Source organism: Carassius carassius, chromosome 30, assembly GCF_963082965.1.
Source record: "Carassius carassius chromosome 30, fCarCar2.1, whole genome shotgun sequence".
NCBI classification, from domain to species: Eukaryota; Metazoa; Chordata; class Actinopteri; order Cypriniformes; family Cyprinidae; genus Carassius; species Carassius carassius.
In genome coordinates, this window is record NC_081784.1 from 17,610,420 (window position 1) to 17,627,749 (window position 17,330).

Below are 17,330 nucleotides of genomic sequence, written 5' to 3' on the forward strand. Positions count from 1 at the left end.
ACTCGCATTGATGAGGTTTACCGAGGATTACCTCTTATCAACGTGTGCGTGTGGGCCTCCAGCTCCAATTAGTTTAACCAAGAGCCACTTTTATTATATATATTATAAATATATATATATAAGCCCGTTGTAAAACTTCCCTGAAAGAAAAAGGCACTCCTAATCGAGTTTAAGACTGGATTACGCCCTTGGTACTGTTTTCTTGTAGAGATAAAATCAGTTTACTGCTATAGCAATGCATTGTTAGAATTGTCTGCATTTTTATTGCCATATTTGCCACCAAAATAAATAAAAAAATCACTAAAGACTGCAACATTTATTTACTATACCTTTTTAATGCATCAACCAGGAGGACCAGCATCATGTATTAAACGCCATTTTCTTCTATTAACAACAGAATAAATGAATAGATTACAGGGATCCAATCAATTGTTCTTGGTTCATTCATGGAGAGCCGTCTAAAGCTTCAGAAAACACTGCTGAGATTTACCGTACCCCTAGTGGCCAAAATGATGAACTGCTGATAAGGTCTGAGGTTTACTAACAACCACGGGCTCTTATTCCAGTTTCATTTGACACAAAAATCATGATATTGTCTTTTGCAGTATAAGAATGAAATTACAGTAATTTAATGAGCAAATGACTTTATTGATAAAGTTTTTTTTTTCCATATTTCTAGAGGGCATACAACCACAGCATAAGCAGCAACTACAGCATGGACAGCTGCAAAGACAACCTGATGATTTCATCTCAAAACCTCATCTCCACAACTTTGACATCATGTCTGCATAAGCGTTCATGTTCTACAACATCCGCACCTCAAAGAAAAACATCTACGTAATTTTGTGTGACCAATTTAATCCTCTAAGCATGCATAACAAAAAGGAATGAGATACTTTTCAAATGTAAGTTTTTAAAAAGGGTGAAATATAATTTGCCATGTCTGAAAACCCATTGCAAGTGTTGTGATTTTATGGCAAAGCTTGTATTTCATGTTAATGTAAGCAGTGATCTGTACTGATTGGAGAACACATCAAGGCTTAGTACAACATCAAGCCAAAAAAAAAAAAAAAAGAAATTGATGCTTTATCATTAGCGGCGGACAGTGGTCCAGCCATCATCATCCGTCTCGTTCTTGGTCCGGCGCAGATTTTCCTTATCTTTGTCAGAGCGCCAGGTGCTCTTCTCACCACCATCACGGTCCCGTTCGCGTGGTCTGGGAGGAGCTTCTCTTTCATCCTTGCGCTCATCACCACCTCGACGCCATGAACCACCTTTGAATTAGGAATTAAGATGTAAGAACCGGACCTTTTAAAGGTACCCCCAAGCATATTCACTGGCTTCAACTTTCAAGTGGTTTTGGACTTTATACTGACACCTCCTGTCACGAATGCATGAAGTCTGCCCTATTTTATTTATGGCTTCTTTTAAACAGAACTGCTTATCCTGTTTTGTTTGAAACAAAAAATATCAATAAATAACATGGATGTTATTGGATTCAAGTGGAATTTTCAGACTTCGGGATGAATAATGGTGCTTAGTACGCATGGTACGGCTCGGCTCGCGTTTCCACTGCAGTTTAGTACCGCTTTAGAGTGGGGGGATTATTGACATTAAACCTTTTTCCTTCCGCATCCTCCCATCAAGCTCTCCCTGGATCTGCTCACTGACGATCAACAAGAGGAACATCTGTACGTCCTCAACAGACCACAGAACAGCTATCATTTTGCTTAAAAGAAAAAATGTATGCTCCTTCGAAAAAAGTTGTGTTTGATCCACTGTTGATTTAACCAAGCGGTCCTAGTGTCTCTTGTCTTAAGTTCAAAGACGCAGGTAGTGACAAATCTCTCCGGCCAATCAGTGATCAGCAGGGTTTACACGTTACCTTTTGGTAATGATACAGCCGTGCCAGACTGTACCATGCAGAGGAAAAGTGTTGCACCAGTATGGCTACGTTTTGGAGGCATTTTGCACTGCTGTGGTATCATGCATTTGTAGCTGCCACTTGAGTTAGCTTGTTCTGTAAGATTTACTTTTGCAATTTAGTTTAAGTGTATAAGTGCTCTAAAATTCTATCAATTCTATTATAACTCCAGTTACTCATGACTCCACACTATAAAACAGCTTTTCCTTGGCCACTGATACAGCAGTTTCATCAAGACAAAATGAGAAGATTTTAATCAAATCTATCCATAAAAGGTTCATGAAAAAAAAAATATATGACTGCACCTTTGAGGATGTGTAAGGCAGATCATAAGACTAACCTTCATCAAGCTCTCTCTGGGGGACTCGGGGTTCACGGTCTCGGTCATCTCTGCGGTCCCTCACGTCACGGCGTTCACGACGATCATCACGGTCAAATTCTTCACGGCGAGAGTCACGCCAACTGCTCTGCTCCTCACCACCACCTCTTCTCCAGACACCCCCTTCTTCCCTGTACATGCACACACACATTCACAAACTTAGCACATAAGGACTTAATACTGCTTCTAAGCATTTAACATTTAATCATTTAGTAGACGCTTTTATCCAAAGCGACTTACAAATAAGAACAATAGCAGCAGTCAGGTCAGTAAGAGAACAACAGTATACAAGTGCCATGACAAGTCTCAGTTAGTCTAGTACAGAACGCATAGCCAGGTTTAAGCAAAACAGAATCAGTTTAAAAAAACAAAACAAATTGTTTTATTATAATTAGTGTGTAACCTAAATATCCAATCATGGAAAAAAGGATTTTATGCATATCTATTCTTTACAACTTTCAAATGCTCATTCAAAAAGCAACAACTATGCACTTATATAACCATCTACAACAGATTACAATCTAAACACCATAACATAAACATTGCTATAATTCAACAGAAGTACATCATAAGCAATTGCATGGCATAAATGTGCAGCATTTTTATCTCTGAACTGCTTTGAAACCACAGGACTGTAGAATACGCAACAGTGACAGTGAAGTTTTTACTTTGAAACAATAAGCGCTCACGTCATATCCTTTTGAAGTTTAATAATCACATTAGGCCTTAAGGCGACTTCTATTTTACCATTCCCACCCCTAAAATGACAATTATAGTTTTATTTACATATAATTGGTTTTATTTATTTTTTTACCTTGGAGGGCGTCGATCTCTAAATCGGTCTCCCTCGTGACGGTCATCTGCTTCACGCTCACCATCATCATGGTCAGTATCACGAGGAGGTCCCCAGCTTTCTTCCCGAGCTTTCTCTCGCTCTCTCCATCCACCTACAAAAGGTTACATGGAGTAATTGGATAAAAAAAAAAAAAAAAAAAAAAGAAAAAGAAAAAAAAAAAGAAAAAGACATGCAAATGAGTATTCAAAAAAAAGAAACACAACTGAACTAACTATAGTTAACAAAAAACTACTTTTCAATAATTAAATACAATATAAAGGGGTCATTAAAAAAAAGGTCCACTTTAGGGCTGGGACAACGCGTCGAGGTCATCGATGACGTCGACGCAAAAAATACGTCGACGCAAAATATGCGCATCGATTCGTCGACCGGTTTTTATTTCTCTAAAAAACGTTTGCAAAACGTTTACCTTATGTGCGCTGAATATACGCGATGGCCGGATCAACATTCTGTCCAACGTTATATAACCAATCCAGGGGTTTTTCTGCATTGATCTTTTTTTTTGGCGGCTGTCAAATAGGGATGGGATGGTATGAAAATTTAATATCACGATTATAGTGACTAAAATTATCACGATTATCAATATTATCACGGTTTTGTTGAAACGAGATGAAAGTGTTCAAAAATAGTTGATGCTCACACTGAAAACATTTCAGCAAGTTTTATATTTAATAATCAACAAAAAACTAATATAACAAGCAACTCTATGCACTTAATTTAAAGAAAGATTAAATTCTGTGGCATTTCCTTCCTTACAATGAAAAGTGTAGAAGCATAGAAAAGCATAGAAAAGTCACTGACTTTCGCCGTTCCTTCTCAAAAAAAACCAAAAAAACATTGTGCGCTGCGCTTGCGTCAGACTGTTGCTGGCTGGACATGATTTAATAGTGAGTTATTAAAACCGCGATAATCAAACACGGTTTTAATGATAATTCATTTTTAAATGATATTACTAACCTTCAGCACATTTTATCACGGTTATCGATAAAACCGGTTATCGTCCCATCCCTATTGTCAAATAAGCTGTCAAAGCCTTATTTGATCGGTGAGTGACAGTGACAGGGCGCGTACGAGAGAGAGCCCCGGCTGCGCGCGCACTCATAGTCTTCAAACAACACGAGCGCTTCTTGCTCTCTCCCTTCCTTGTGCATATTAATCAAAATCATTAAACACGATAGAAAAAGGGTGAAACACCAAAGTTTCAAACTACACGAGCGCTTCTTGCTCTCTCCCTCCCTTGTGCATATTAACCAAAATCATTAGACACGATAGAAAAAGGGCGGAATGCCAAAGTTTCACGTGGAGCATTCTGAGATTTTTTTTTCTCCATGACAGGCTGCTGGCTCCCACTGTTAATTTTTTTTTTTTGTAAAAGCACTCTCTGTATTAGCTTAAAGCCCTCAAGTTTACATTTACATACTGTATTCTTTCAATTGCTCTAAACCAGTATAACAAGTATTTTGGGTGACCTTTTTTATTGAATACTAGACATCAAGTTGTTATTTTCACCTGAAAGAAGAACTTTTTTTCAGTAAGCTAGGCCCTATGTGTTCAGTAAGCTTGTTTCAGTAAGCTATGTGTTTTCAAGGTTTCATTGAATGCTGTCTCTATACAAGTGCAAAGTAATGCATTCTTAGTCAGTCTTTTATTTTGTAATTTTAAGAGCAATAAACATATATTGCAATGTTAAGGAATTGATGTTTTTTTCATTCAGATATGTAAATCAACATGTATAAATTGTTAGTAGTCAATTAATGGGGAGATAAATCGAAATCAAATCGGTCTGAAAAATTAATCGTTAGATTAACCCTCTGGAGTCTAAGGGTATTTTTGGGGCCTGGAGAAGTTTTGTCATGCCTTGACATTTGTGCTTTTTTTCAGTTTCTTATAAATATCTAAATGGGTAAAGACTAATCTCACTGTAATCAGCACAAACTGGGCTGTAATAATATGTGAAATGCATGTATGTACATGATTGTGTTTTTGAGAAAAAAAATATTATGCGTGGTTAGTGAAAAACTAAAAATGTTAAAACGCTTGAATAAGGCAAAAAAACACATAAAGAACAATGGTTCCCGGGATTTTTGAGAACTGGAGCTTGTAGCCTAGAATTTTTCTTTCTTAATTATGTGAAAATCATCTTGTTTACTCACTCACAGAAAACAATATATTGATTTAAATTTTCTAAGACACTTTTTGTTGGTAAAAGTCATATGCGAGTAGGCGTCAACTACCATGAATATCATTGTGATTTACACCTGAGAAGACAAAGGGCCGCATAATGAGCTGCATAATGAGCCATTCAGTCATCTGTGCCACTGTGAGTGAGGAGTTACAAGAGAGAATGTGTGAACAAAATAAATGTATATCATTTTATGTTTGTAGTTTATTAAGAATATATTTAATTATCCCACAACATAATTTAATATCCACTTGGGGGAGCAGTTAAACAGTTTATTAGAAACAATCAAAGCTGACTTTCAAACAAATTGTTTGGCGTCCTTACTCCAGTCACACAATCCTTCAGAAATCATTTTAACAATCTTATTTTCTACAAAAAAAAAAAAAAAAACGTTTGTTGTTATTATTATCATCATTATTATTAATGTTGAAAAGAGCTGAGAATATTTTTCTGGGTTTTTAGGGGGAATAAATGGAAAGAAAAGCATTGTTTTTACATTTGTTACAGTTATCTATTTGTTACATTTATATTATTTACATCAAGCTTTCGAAGGGTATAGTGTTGTATATTGTTATTGAAACTTCATAATGTTTCACTTGATTATACATTTAGTCAGGAATTATAGTTTGGAAAAAGTCTAACTAGTAAAACGTTTACACGTTATGTGAAAACTAGTACAAGTATATAAATAAATAAAAAGAGACTTACTCATGTTTATGATCTCTGCTGAATAAAGTGCTTAATTCTTTTTTTCTGAGGAAATCCATTTCTCAAATCCTCAACCACATCACATCTTTTTGGGGTGAATTATGTGTTATTCCTCTCATTGCGAAGCAAACAGTAAATTAAAAAAACTTGAACAGTCTCGCTGCTTTTTCTTCTGTTATGGGCGTATTCAAGCTGCGCGCTTCAGTTTGAATCTGAATAGCGCGTTCGGCGCGGGGGCGTGGTCACATTAGATATAATGAAGGGAGACATGAAAAACAGGCATCGCGTTGTTTTCATATGGATTACTTTATCACAGAATATCTGTTTTCGGCGGCACTTGTTTAGTTTAAAAATAGACATGTCAAGCTTTCTATAGATATCTCTCTCATGTATTTTCGTTGAGTATTCACGGAGTTACAGTTCATTTAAATGACGTGTTTGTAAAAGAAGATCAGCGCAGACAAAGGCTGCAGACAGCGCACCTTGTTTGTTATCTTTATTTTATAAGTGCACAAAGTTTTGTTGTTATTATGTCTGTATCCAAAAAAAAAGTAAACCCTTTACAGATTCGATTGATGTATTGCTCTTATCTGTACGATTAAAACTGAAAGTGTAATTTAAGTTCTTATCGGGGTTATCAGGAGAAAATGACTTGATAGGGTTAATCGATGCATCGAAAAAATAATCGCTAGATTAATCGTTTAAAAAATAATCGTTTATCCCAGCCCTAGTCCACTTATATCAGTAAGTGGTCTTTTTCCCCTCTTACTTAGGTTTCCACTATTCCTTCCTCTGACCTCCAGTATTATTTTTTTTTTTTTTGGTTTTATTAAAATTTGGTTTTATTTTGCTGCTATACCTTTCAAACCAATGCTGCACTTAATAACAAGCTGTGGGTTTACACTGTCCCATGCTTCCATTACAGATGATTGCATCGTGACAGGAAAATTTGATTCCTTGTGATATGACCCCTTTAACACACATATTTGGGAACATGCCCTCAGCGAGAAAAAGAGAAACGTAGCTACCATCGGAGATCACACCTGGTCTCCCAAGAGGTTTCCAGGGTCTAGGGTCATCTCCACGACGTGGTCCAGAGTCATCCATACCCCTGCGGCCTCCCCTCTCATCATCCCCTCCTCTTCTGGGGCCCCAGTCATCATCTGCCCCACGTCGAGGCCCTCTGGGTTCATCCATGTTTCTACGGGGGCCACGGTCATCATCAAAGACTCTTCTTGGGACACGGTCATCATCACCTCGTCTGGGGCCTCGGTCATCATCCATTCCACGCCTTGGTCCACGGTCATCATCACCTCTTCGGTGACCTCGGTCATCGTCAAAGACCCTCCTGGGACCACGGTCATCATCAAAGCCCCGTTTGGGCAGACGGTCTTCGTCACCTCCTCGGCGCAGACCTCGTTCCTCATCAAAGCCACGGCGGAGTCCTTTGTCATCTGAACCACCACCACGACGAGAGATTTCTCCTCCTCTTCGGAAGGGCACTTCACGATCATGGTCTTCTCGATCATTGTCTTCACGGCCTTCACTCCCCTCTTGACGCCAAACACTGGGAGAATTTTTTTTAAAATTAAAATTAAGTCAATTCTCTGCATCCGTTTTTAACCTTTTTCCTTGTGCATCAGATTATCAGTTAATGTGGAAACTCTCACCGGTCAGCAACAGGACGTCGCCATTCTGATTCACCCTCACCACGCTTCCTCCAGCCTACTTCTTCCCGTTCACTCCAGTCCTGGAAAGAAAAAGATTCCAATTTAAACCAAGAAATAACTACATCCATTGCTTATCTTGTTAAAAACAGAAGTATACATCATTTATTTTTTTCAAAAAAATTAATACTCTTCACCAAGGGTGCATTAGTCTCAGCCTCAGACGTCACGCCCACGGACCGTTGGCTAAATGTCTAATGCATATGGGACACAAAAGTGGAAACACTTCAGGAATGTCAAAGTCGTTATCAGATTGGTTGAACTCTACAGGATTTCCCCGAGACGTTTGTGTCGCGTTTTTTTAATGTTCCACCTCGAAACAAATATACCGTGGTGACAAACCCCTCACGAAAGAAGAAAGCCATATTCTTCGAAAGAAGAACACCGCTTATCAGGATCAACTAAACGCTGGATTTTCAAAGTATGTGAAATATATAAAGTCTGCAGCATAGAATCTTTAAAAAAACGTCAGAGAGTTTTACACACTGGTCTGTTCAGCCTGAAGGTCTGACTATGCAGGACTAAGGGTATATTAAATAAAAATACAAATAAATAAATAAAGATTTCTATTTCAAACAAATGCTGTTCTTTTAAACGTTTTATTCAATGGTAGTGTATAGTGTATAACACATTTGACACAGGGTTCTTATGAGTTACCTTGGTGGGTTTTTCTTCTGGTGCCTTCCTTTCCTCCTCCTTGCGGCGTTCACGCTCCTCAATTTCCTGTTGCCGGGCACGCTGCTTTCTCTCCTGTTCCTCCAGCTTACGCAGGCGCTCCTGGTATTCGCGTTCTTCCTCTTCTCTCTGCTCCTGTTCCAAGCGTTCCCGCTCTTCCCGCTCTAAAACACAAAACCAAAGATAAAATCAAAAATGAAAAGAGGGGAGCAAAAGTTCATACATCAAATAAGATATTAACATTTTTAAAAAGTATTGTAATGTATCAACCGTTAACTGAGGTTGATGAACAGCAAATAAGTACCTTTTTTGAGCTGTTCCTCATGGATTCTCTGAGCTTCCTCTTCTTTCTGGAGATAAAAGGCCTTTCGCCTGTCCTCCTTGCGCTGCTTCTTTCGCTCCTCAAAACGCTTCTTCCTCTCCTCAACCAAACGTTCTTGGAACTGCTTGAGTTTTTCCTGGGTACAGGAGAAATGATCAAATCTTAGCTACCTGGAGCATCAACATTTAAACTGTCAAAGACTTTATGCTACTACTAAAACATCTTATACAATGTTTATACGAACTACTGAAAGCAAATTCATGATCTGTAAAACATTAACTGTATAAATTACACTTGAAATTAAAGTTTTGTTTACCTCATAAATGAAGCTTCGAGCAGCTTTAATTTTAGACAGGAAGTTCTCCTTGTCCTCCATCATCCTTGACATTCTCTGTTTGTGCTCCAGCGCCTTCTCACGCTCCATCTTCATATTGCTGATCTGAGCAACAGACAGGCACAACAACCTTTAGCTTAAATTACAATAAACATGGCATGATTATACTTTTCAACATGTCCTTCTCATTTGGGCGATACTTATAAATGACTGAATCAAACTATAACCAGATAATGACCAAGTAGTGCCGGAAGAAATATTTCAAACTACAGTTAAAGTGAAAGTATGTTTAAGTAAATTGGGGGGATTTGAGACTTTTTTTAGCAAAAAATTTAAACATGGACCAGAGGGCAAAGTACATCAATGTAATTCTGATGTGATTGTTACCCTCTCTTCCTCCTGCAGCTCCCATAACTCCATGTCTTTGATGCGCTGCTCCTCATAGGCTTTCTTGATCAGAGGAATCTCCTCAAGGCGCTTGGCTCTCTCAAAGTAGTCGATCTAGAATATGCATATTAGCATCACTCCAGTGTAATATTCAGATATCATCTACTCATCTGCAAAGAATGAACCCTAATCCTTTTACTTTTAAAATATTTACCAACATAATTATTTACAATACTAAAATACTGCATAAATATTTAATGGAAGCTATACCTTCTTTTCCTGGTTTTTCAGACGCTCCTGAAGTTCTTTCTTCTCTTTTTCTAGTTGTTCTACCTGTTTGGCCATGATGAAGTCAGGGTCCAGCTCTTCCAGATCCTACAACATAAAATTAACAATTAAATAATTTTCAACTGATAACACAGTCGACATATAAAATCAAACAGTCTGGTGTGTTCTAAACGGCCACTTCCCTGACAAACTGAGTACCTCAATATCAATGTCTTTAAAGGCCTTGGCTCCCAGCTCAGTCTTCTTGATCTGCTCCAGTCGCTCACGCACGGTCTTCTTTTTGATTTGCTCGTGTTCTTGCATGATGCGCTCTTTTTCTCGCTCTTTGGCCTCCTGTCTAAGACGCTCTTCCTCGGCCTTGCGCACTTTCTGAAGCTCTGCCTCGCGTTGCTCCAGCTCCTCTTTCTCCCTCTGGATGTTGAGGCTCTCCAGACGCTCTTTTCGTTCCTCAATCGTTTGACGGCGAGCAAGGATGCGCAGATGCTCTTTGCGGGCATTCTTCAGGTAGGATGTGATGGCCTGCTGACTCTGTTCCTCGTGTTCTTGCTGTGGGCAAAATTAGAGCTGATGAGGAAACTGAAATATAACACTAACCAGCAGAGAGATAACTGATTAAACTTAGCAGTAGTCTTACCAGTAGGGAGGCAGGTTTGATGACCTGGATGGCTTTAGCCAAGGAGGATGACATGGCAGTGAGTTGATTGCGTATCTGTTCAGAGGGCATGTTCTGTAGGAATGGGCCTACTGGAGAATCCTCTTTGGTAGAATAGTTCAGATCGGAGCCAAAACTCAGTGTACGAGATGTATGATCAATGCGTACCTTTTGGTAAATACACAAATTTGAAGTCACTACACTATTCTGGACAATCTGGAGATTCTCCTTGAACACATAATTAACTAATAAGATGCTTGATTTAGGGGGCTTTCAAAATGGCAATTTAGTTCGAAAGTTCACATGAAAAATTGCTAATGTGAAAGCGGTCCCGAGACTACCTGGAGGAGGTGGTCTGAGTTCGGTTCCACTCAACCTCTTGCATGGTTCACGTGAATATGAAAACATCACAGACTCAGGTTTGCACTTGTTTAGGGAGTAAAGTAACCTGCGCATGTTTTTGCAGATTACAATATATTATCTTCAATAAAACAAGAGTGAGCCTGCAGTATATTTGATGTAGCAGCAAGTGCAATCAGAGAGGCAAATGAATGGTAATCCTCTGTCTCCTTAAAATAGCAGTGTACATGCACCTCACATACAGTATATACCCATATGTAGTTTACACTGCTGCGCATAATAGCACTAAATTAATAAAAAACACAAACTGACCAACGTTCTGTTTTCTATCATGCGTTGTGCACGTTTGTTATGACGTAAGAAACGCAAATACACAGTTCGATAGAATCAAGTTTAGGGTTAAACCAGACCAACGTAGAGGGGGGCACCAGGAACAATCGCACCAGGGCTCGAACGGCAGCAAACGTGCCCAGTGTAAAAGCCCCCTTAGAGATTATGCGTGGAAGATACAAAAAATGTATTTTTTTTTGGCTATACCTGTAGGTCACAGTGCCGTGCTGCATCAACAATTGAGCGCTCGAGCTGGAAAGCATCGACGAATGGTACCAGAGATGCTAACCTGCTGAACTCAATGCTCTGGTAGATCTGAGCCACCTGGAATATTAAAACCCAGAAGACAAGATTTTAAGATCTGCAGAAGAATGGAGCATGCACAGATGCTCCAAGTAATTATTAAAAGTCTGGGGGAAGATGATCAAATCAACCTGTTGTAGCAGTCTGAGGATGGTATTGTTCTGCAAGTGAGGAACATAATGCTGCAGGTCGGATTCTTTCTCAACCTGGTCCCTAACCCAGTTCAGCACCTAAAGCAGCAGAAAGAACACATACACTACATGAATATGTCTTTAGTGTTTGTTGACATCAAGAACACTGTAACACTGAAGACTCTTGTGCCAAAATGGTCTAACAAATGAACCACTCTTCTTAACATTTAAGTTTATGAAAGTCAGTAGTTAAAACAGTTTTAATGTTTAGCATGTGCAAATGTTTCTTTTATTTTACTGTGGATATGTACATGATTCTTATTAGCTCAGAAAAAGAAAAAGAAAAAAACACTGACTGGAATAGGCAAATAAATCAAGTGCCACTCACCTTAGTCACTCTTCCACAAAGTTTTAGAGGGTGGAAGTCCACCTCCAACCAGTTGTAGAGCTCTTTGACTTCAGGAACAACATACTGAAGCAGGTTGAATCTTACCTATGACAAATGTAATACCCAAAAAGGTTCTCAAACCTTTTTTTAATAAACCATAAATTTAAGGGATTACAAAAATGATCAATGGACAGAAAATAGATTACCATGTCATTTATGAGACTCTGGCGAGTGGGTGGAGACTGAAGGCCAAGCAAAGTAGCCAGTCTGCGGTGTTTCTCTACAATGATGCCATCCATGTCCAACAGACGAGCGATATCGGTGCGCTCAGGGGTGATGGGAATAGACAAAGTGGCCAAAAGCACTCGAGTGGACATTCTGAATGAAATAAAACACACAGCAATTGATACTTCGAAGCAAGTCTCAATAAACTAATAAATAATGAAGCAAAATTTTCTGATTTCAAGAAATGGCTACCTACAGTAAAATTATAACACAAAAGCAGCACAAAATTGTTCAAGCTGATGATTGCTCTTATTTAATGCTGACCTCTGCATCTCATCTGGGGTAAGGTTCTTGCGCATTTCCCGGGAGAGGTGATAAAGTCGGTGTAGGGTGCAGGCATGGAATAAGGCATTTCCAGACTTCCAGAATACAGTGGACACCTTATTGTAGTAGTTGGCCATAAGCTGGGGTTTAGGGGGCTTCTTTGAGAGGGCAAACAATCCATGGATGTCTTCAACTGCTTTGAACGCTTCCTGTGTTGATTACAAAGAACGTAAGCAACTGGTATAACCAGTAAATCATTAAAGCTTGTGCAGCATAGAAGAACCAATAAGTGTATAGTGCAAAAAGGCAGGATGTAATTTTTTTTTCTCACAAATGAAACCCATCTAATTGCATTTTACTTATCTTTTTCAGTAATCAATAGTTTTGTTTTGTGCATGTAAAGCAATCTCCTTTGCACTGTACAAAGTGTGACCGCAGCAGCATAAATGAGGCCCATACTGAACTGAATAATGTTTATAATGTAATATAAATAAATTATATAGTCTTTTGTACATTGGTGCCTAGCAGTGGCAGGTGAGTTACTTTCAAAAAGTAATTAATTACCGTTACTAATTATGTCACCAATATTGTATTTAAATTACTTATTACTCCGTCTGAAAAGTAACATAGTTACTCAATGAGTAACTTAATTATTTAAATCGCTAATTAGGATACATCTTAAAATCCCTATAAACCTTAACAGAAATTAAACTCTTTATTCTTTTAATTTGAGTCAAACATGGAATAGTTTAGCCTTTTAACTGTAAAAATCATTTTTATAAAAAATTAACCTTATTTGGTTAACAAATATAAATACTCTGAATAACAACATATCCGAATAACAAAAACACTTAAGAAAAGTTAAACAATACATTTCAGTTTGGCAAGATGTTTAGGAAAAGTCCAAGAAGTAAAATCCATACAAGTTTATGTAAAAATAACACAAGGGTGTTTGCGTGCATGTGACTGAATGAGCTCAGATACAGGAATGACCATACCTAGCTTTAGTTTCATACGGATTACATATTCAGAGAATATTCGTTTTCGATTTGAATTCATTTAAAAGTAGACAAGCATTCTATAGACATATTTCTCATGTCTCTGTGTCAAATATTCCCTGAGTTTGTGACATGTAGAAAGTTGCTCACAGAGACCTAGACAGCAGAGAGTGCAACCTGTTTGTTTAGTTTTGCAAAAGCACAATGTTTCATTGTTATTGTCAGTGTACACATAAAAGTAGGCCCTTTTTAGATTCGATTGATTTTAGTCTTATCTGTATCCAAGTATTTAAGGTTTCTCTATGAATCAGGAAAAACAATGCGCTGGTGCACAGAGGGTTAAAGACGCAGCTTTCAATTTTATCTTAAGATGGCAAATTTAGATTTAGTACTGCGTTACACCCAACACTGGTGCCTAGTATGAAGTACACACACCTGCCATAGCTCCATGCTAATAGCGCTGTCCAGCTGGACCAGACGTGTCTCAAGATGCATGGACTGGCTCTCAGGATTGTTCAGGTTAATAGCAGTGCTCTGGTTGTGATGTCGTTGGATCTGTCCCAGATGCATTCGCAGGTTGTCACAAAGCTTACGGAACTCTGCTTTACGGGTGTACTGCAGGCAAAACTTAAACGCTGAAGAGGGAACATTTGTGTTATAAATTTGTGCACAGAAGAATATACATGTTAGGTATCATATAACATGATTACCATATATAATACAATGCTGTACTAATTCTACAGGTCCATGTTCCATAATTCTACACAAACCATTATCTGTACCATATGCTAAAACTCACATAAGCAAATGTTTTTGTGTTATATGGGCTTTACACTAACCTTGTTGAGCAATGTCATGGTAAAGGCGCTCCACTTTGGAGTTATTCCTTAGCAGGTCCAGGCACTGGCGGTACGACTCCCACAAGAACTTGACCCAAGGTGTGAGCAGAAGTCTGTCAGTACGGTCTTGAGTGTCTTCACCACTGACGGCACTCAACAGAACACTGAAAAACATAAGAAAAAATAAAAACAACAACAGTCAGCGCTTCAGATAATCTTTTACGGAACAATCACATTGAAGGGGATGGTTCGATCAAACAAGGACTGAACATGTTTTGTCTGCATTTAGCATAATGTAGTGAAATTCTGAAATGATAAATAAATTGCACTAATAATAAAAAGATAAAAAATAACATTTTACTATAGACACATCGGTAGGAAAGAATTGATAGAGCCTTTAGTATCCTGTACCTTTCTGGGGTCTGAATGTTGTCCAGATCCTCAATGTCCAGCACCATCTGCTGAGACTCCTCTTTCGCTGTCTCAGTCTTCTCTTCTGCAAGTTTCAGGTAAGCACGGACCACATCCTCCAGAGATTTGATATTCACCTGAAGCACAAGCAGAGGAGCAGTCAGTAATTTAATGAGGACAGAACTTACAATTGACTTGTCGTTTTTTCACCTGCACAGAAAATAGATCTAAACTTTACAACAAAATGTTCACAAAAAAAAAAAACATCATGACTGCAAAAGCACTACTAAAAGCACTATGACAAATTACTATACTTTAAAGTCATCATGAAACAGAAGCAGCAAAATATTTTTTCTTCCATATTGTGACGTTCACTTGAGTGTAATGGATTATTGAAAAATAATAAAAAATAGGTTGTGTTCTATTCATTAGTTGTTGATTGGACTTTGAGCCAGAAAGTGGAGACAGAAGACCACAAACTTTAAGTGGATTAAAAGTTTAGAGAAGTCCTGCAAAAATCATCAGAGAGAAGTCTGTTGTTTTATGACATTTTGATTAAACACTAAAGCAAAAACATTGAAAATAAATCAATTTATAACAAAAAAACGTTTTTTTTAAATTACCTAATCACAAGCGTATTCGTTAGATCTATAAAGTGCATTTAGGATATAGATGATTTTCATGCAGACTCTACAATACATGTTCTATTTTTCTGCTCAAGTATATAATAATTATGGTCTCAAACCTGTTGACAGATGTTCTTGTACTGATACAGTCCCTCCTTTGCCAAGTGGCTCTTGCGCAGGTCCACACAGAGCTCGAGGTATTTGAGCATGATCGGCTCGTGTATCTTCTGCCATGTTCGGTGTTTTTTGCTCTTGATGACATCGTAGAGCACATCCAAAGCTGGCTGCTTTTTACCAACTTCAAGAAACTCTGGAAAAAACAAACAAACAGAAATACATGACCAGCACACTCTTTGAGAATGTGTTGATTACATATAAAGCATCCAGATGGGCCTGAATCACTGAAAAATGTTTCATGATCTTCCTGTAGTATTTACGAACCATACAGTCCTCAAATACCACTTTCAACACAAATAGGTTATTTACGGCTGACTATGATATCGAATAAGCAAGACTGTTACAGCTTTAAGGATTTTTTTCAGTGTATACTGATAGTCGTCACTGCTAAGCTAGCGGAATGGAAAAGCTTGCTAACACACATGGTAGCATTAACAAAAACGGTCTCTGTCTTTATCACTAAGTGTGCGAAATATCTATACTTAATAAACTTGTCCTTTCTCGGAGTATGCAAAGTAGATGAATAATATATGACACAGTAATAAATTAGATTTAAAACGCTGCATCATACGTGACACACGGGCCTAGCAACTGTGACATCCGGCCTACTCGGAATATGGCTACTCCAGCACGCGCCATATCGAGCTAACGGCTAAACTCACGACTACAGCTCCAGAGACGATCCCCTACAATATTGACTCACCGTTTGCACGCTTAAGAGCGTTCTCCGGTCTCTGGAAATAGGCTGGCATTGTTATGGCTTGCTAGCAGGCAGTTTTCAGATAGTCGAGGCTGTTTTATTGACTCTGCCTGTCCATCCGCGCCGTAACTCCTAGCCGCGCAAGCAAGAAAGGACTAGCGCACGCACGTGAACTGCGACGGAGACGAGAGTTCCCGTATGTGCGCGTTCACGCTTCCTCCCCGCTGTCTGCAGTTCAGATTACAGACACGCTTGCAAAGACATTATACTTAAATATAGTTCGCAATAAAATCACAAGTTCTGAAATTTTACCCAAGACGAGTCTGTATTGCTTTTTGACACTGTTTTTTTTTTCTTTTTTTAAATAGCACACATTTTATAAGGGGGCATTGTTATGGCTGACCTCAATATTTGACCTTTCAGTATTTTTCTCAGAAATTATGAATAGGATACACAAAGCCCTAACCCTTAAAAAAAATACATGCATATTGCAATCATTAGTAATTTATGAAAATGATTCTGTGTACTATTATTACAATCTAAGCATTTGTATTTGTACCAGAGGTGGGTAGAGTACACAAAAACTGTACTCAAGTAAAAGTAAAAGTACTTCTAGAAATATTTACTCAAGTAAAAGTACTAGTCTTGAATAGTTACTTGAGTAAGAGTAAAAGAGTATTGGATAAAAAATCTACTCAAGTAGTTAGTTACTAGTTACTTTGGGTCATATATACTGAGCCTATTTTTATTTAGATATGTAGATAAAATGTATGTAATGTATGTGTGCGTGTATAAATGTATATATTACATCAGCCTTTACTCCAATTTATGTAATTTATTATAAAACCCTGTCTGTTTACTTAAGTAACAGATATAGGTGTCATGCCATAACATATTTTTAATACGACTGACTTTATATTAAATGTGAATTTAACATTGAAAGTTAATGTGATTTAAATATTGCTACTAATCTTTCATTGTTCAGAAAGAGAGCAAATAACATTTACATTATTAAAGATCATTTTCACTGACAGTCTAGATTTCAATCACTCTCAGAAACTCCCATTAAAATCACTGAAACTGT

At 38.0% G+C, this 17,330-nt stretch overlaps 1 protein-coding gene across 8 annotated transcripts; it reads right to left on the reverse strand.

The window, feature by feature from the left end:
* Positions 1 to 627: 627 nt before the first annotated feature.
* LOC132110774 (eukaryotic translation initiation factor 3 subunit A) lies at positions 628 to 16,461 on the reverse strand. 8 transcript variants are annotated; one of them, XM_059517710.1, is made up of 23 exons: positions 16,250 to 16,461; positions 15,489 to 15,679; positions 14,744 to 14,880; positions 14,333 to 14,496; positions 13,929 to 14,128; positions 12,496 to 12,704; positions 12,153 to 12,324; positions 11,947 to 12,051; positions 11,559 to 11,657; positions 11,332 to 11,448; positions 10,417 to 10,602; positions 9,981 to 10,328; positions 9,765 to 9,869; positions 9,495 to 9,608; positions 9,090 to 9,212; positions 8,756 to 8,909; positions 8,434 to 8,615; positions 7,914 to 7,970; positions 7,720 to 7,799; positions 7,093 to 7,616; positions 3,118 to 3,250; positions 2,265 to 2,434; positions 628 to 1,274 (listed from the first exon to the last, which is right to left on the reverse strand). In XM_059517710.1, the coding sequence occupies exons 1-23, from the start codon at positions 16,296 to 16,298 to the stop codon at positions 1,093 to 1,095; spliced, it is 3,801 nt and encodes a 1,266-aa protein (XP_059373693.1). In that variant the 5' UTR covers positions 16,299 to 16,461; the 3' UTR covers positions 628 to 1,092. The 8 variants fall into 8 exon arrangements, with proteins under 8 accessions (XP_059373693.1, XP_059373692.1, XP_059373691.1 ...); XM_059517709.1 differs by having other exon boundaries at positions 3,118 to 3,253; XM_059517708.1 differs by having other exon boundaries at positions 7,078 to 7,616.
* Between the last annotated feature and the right edge of the window lie 869 nt (positions 16,462 to 17,330).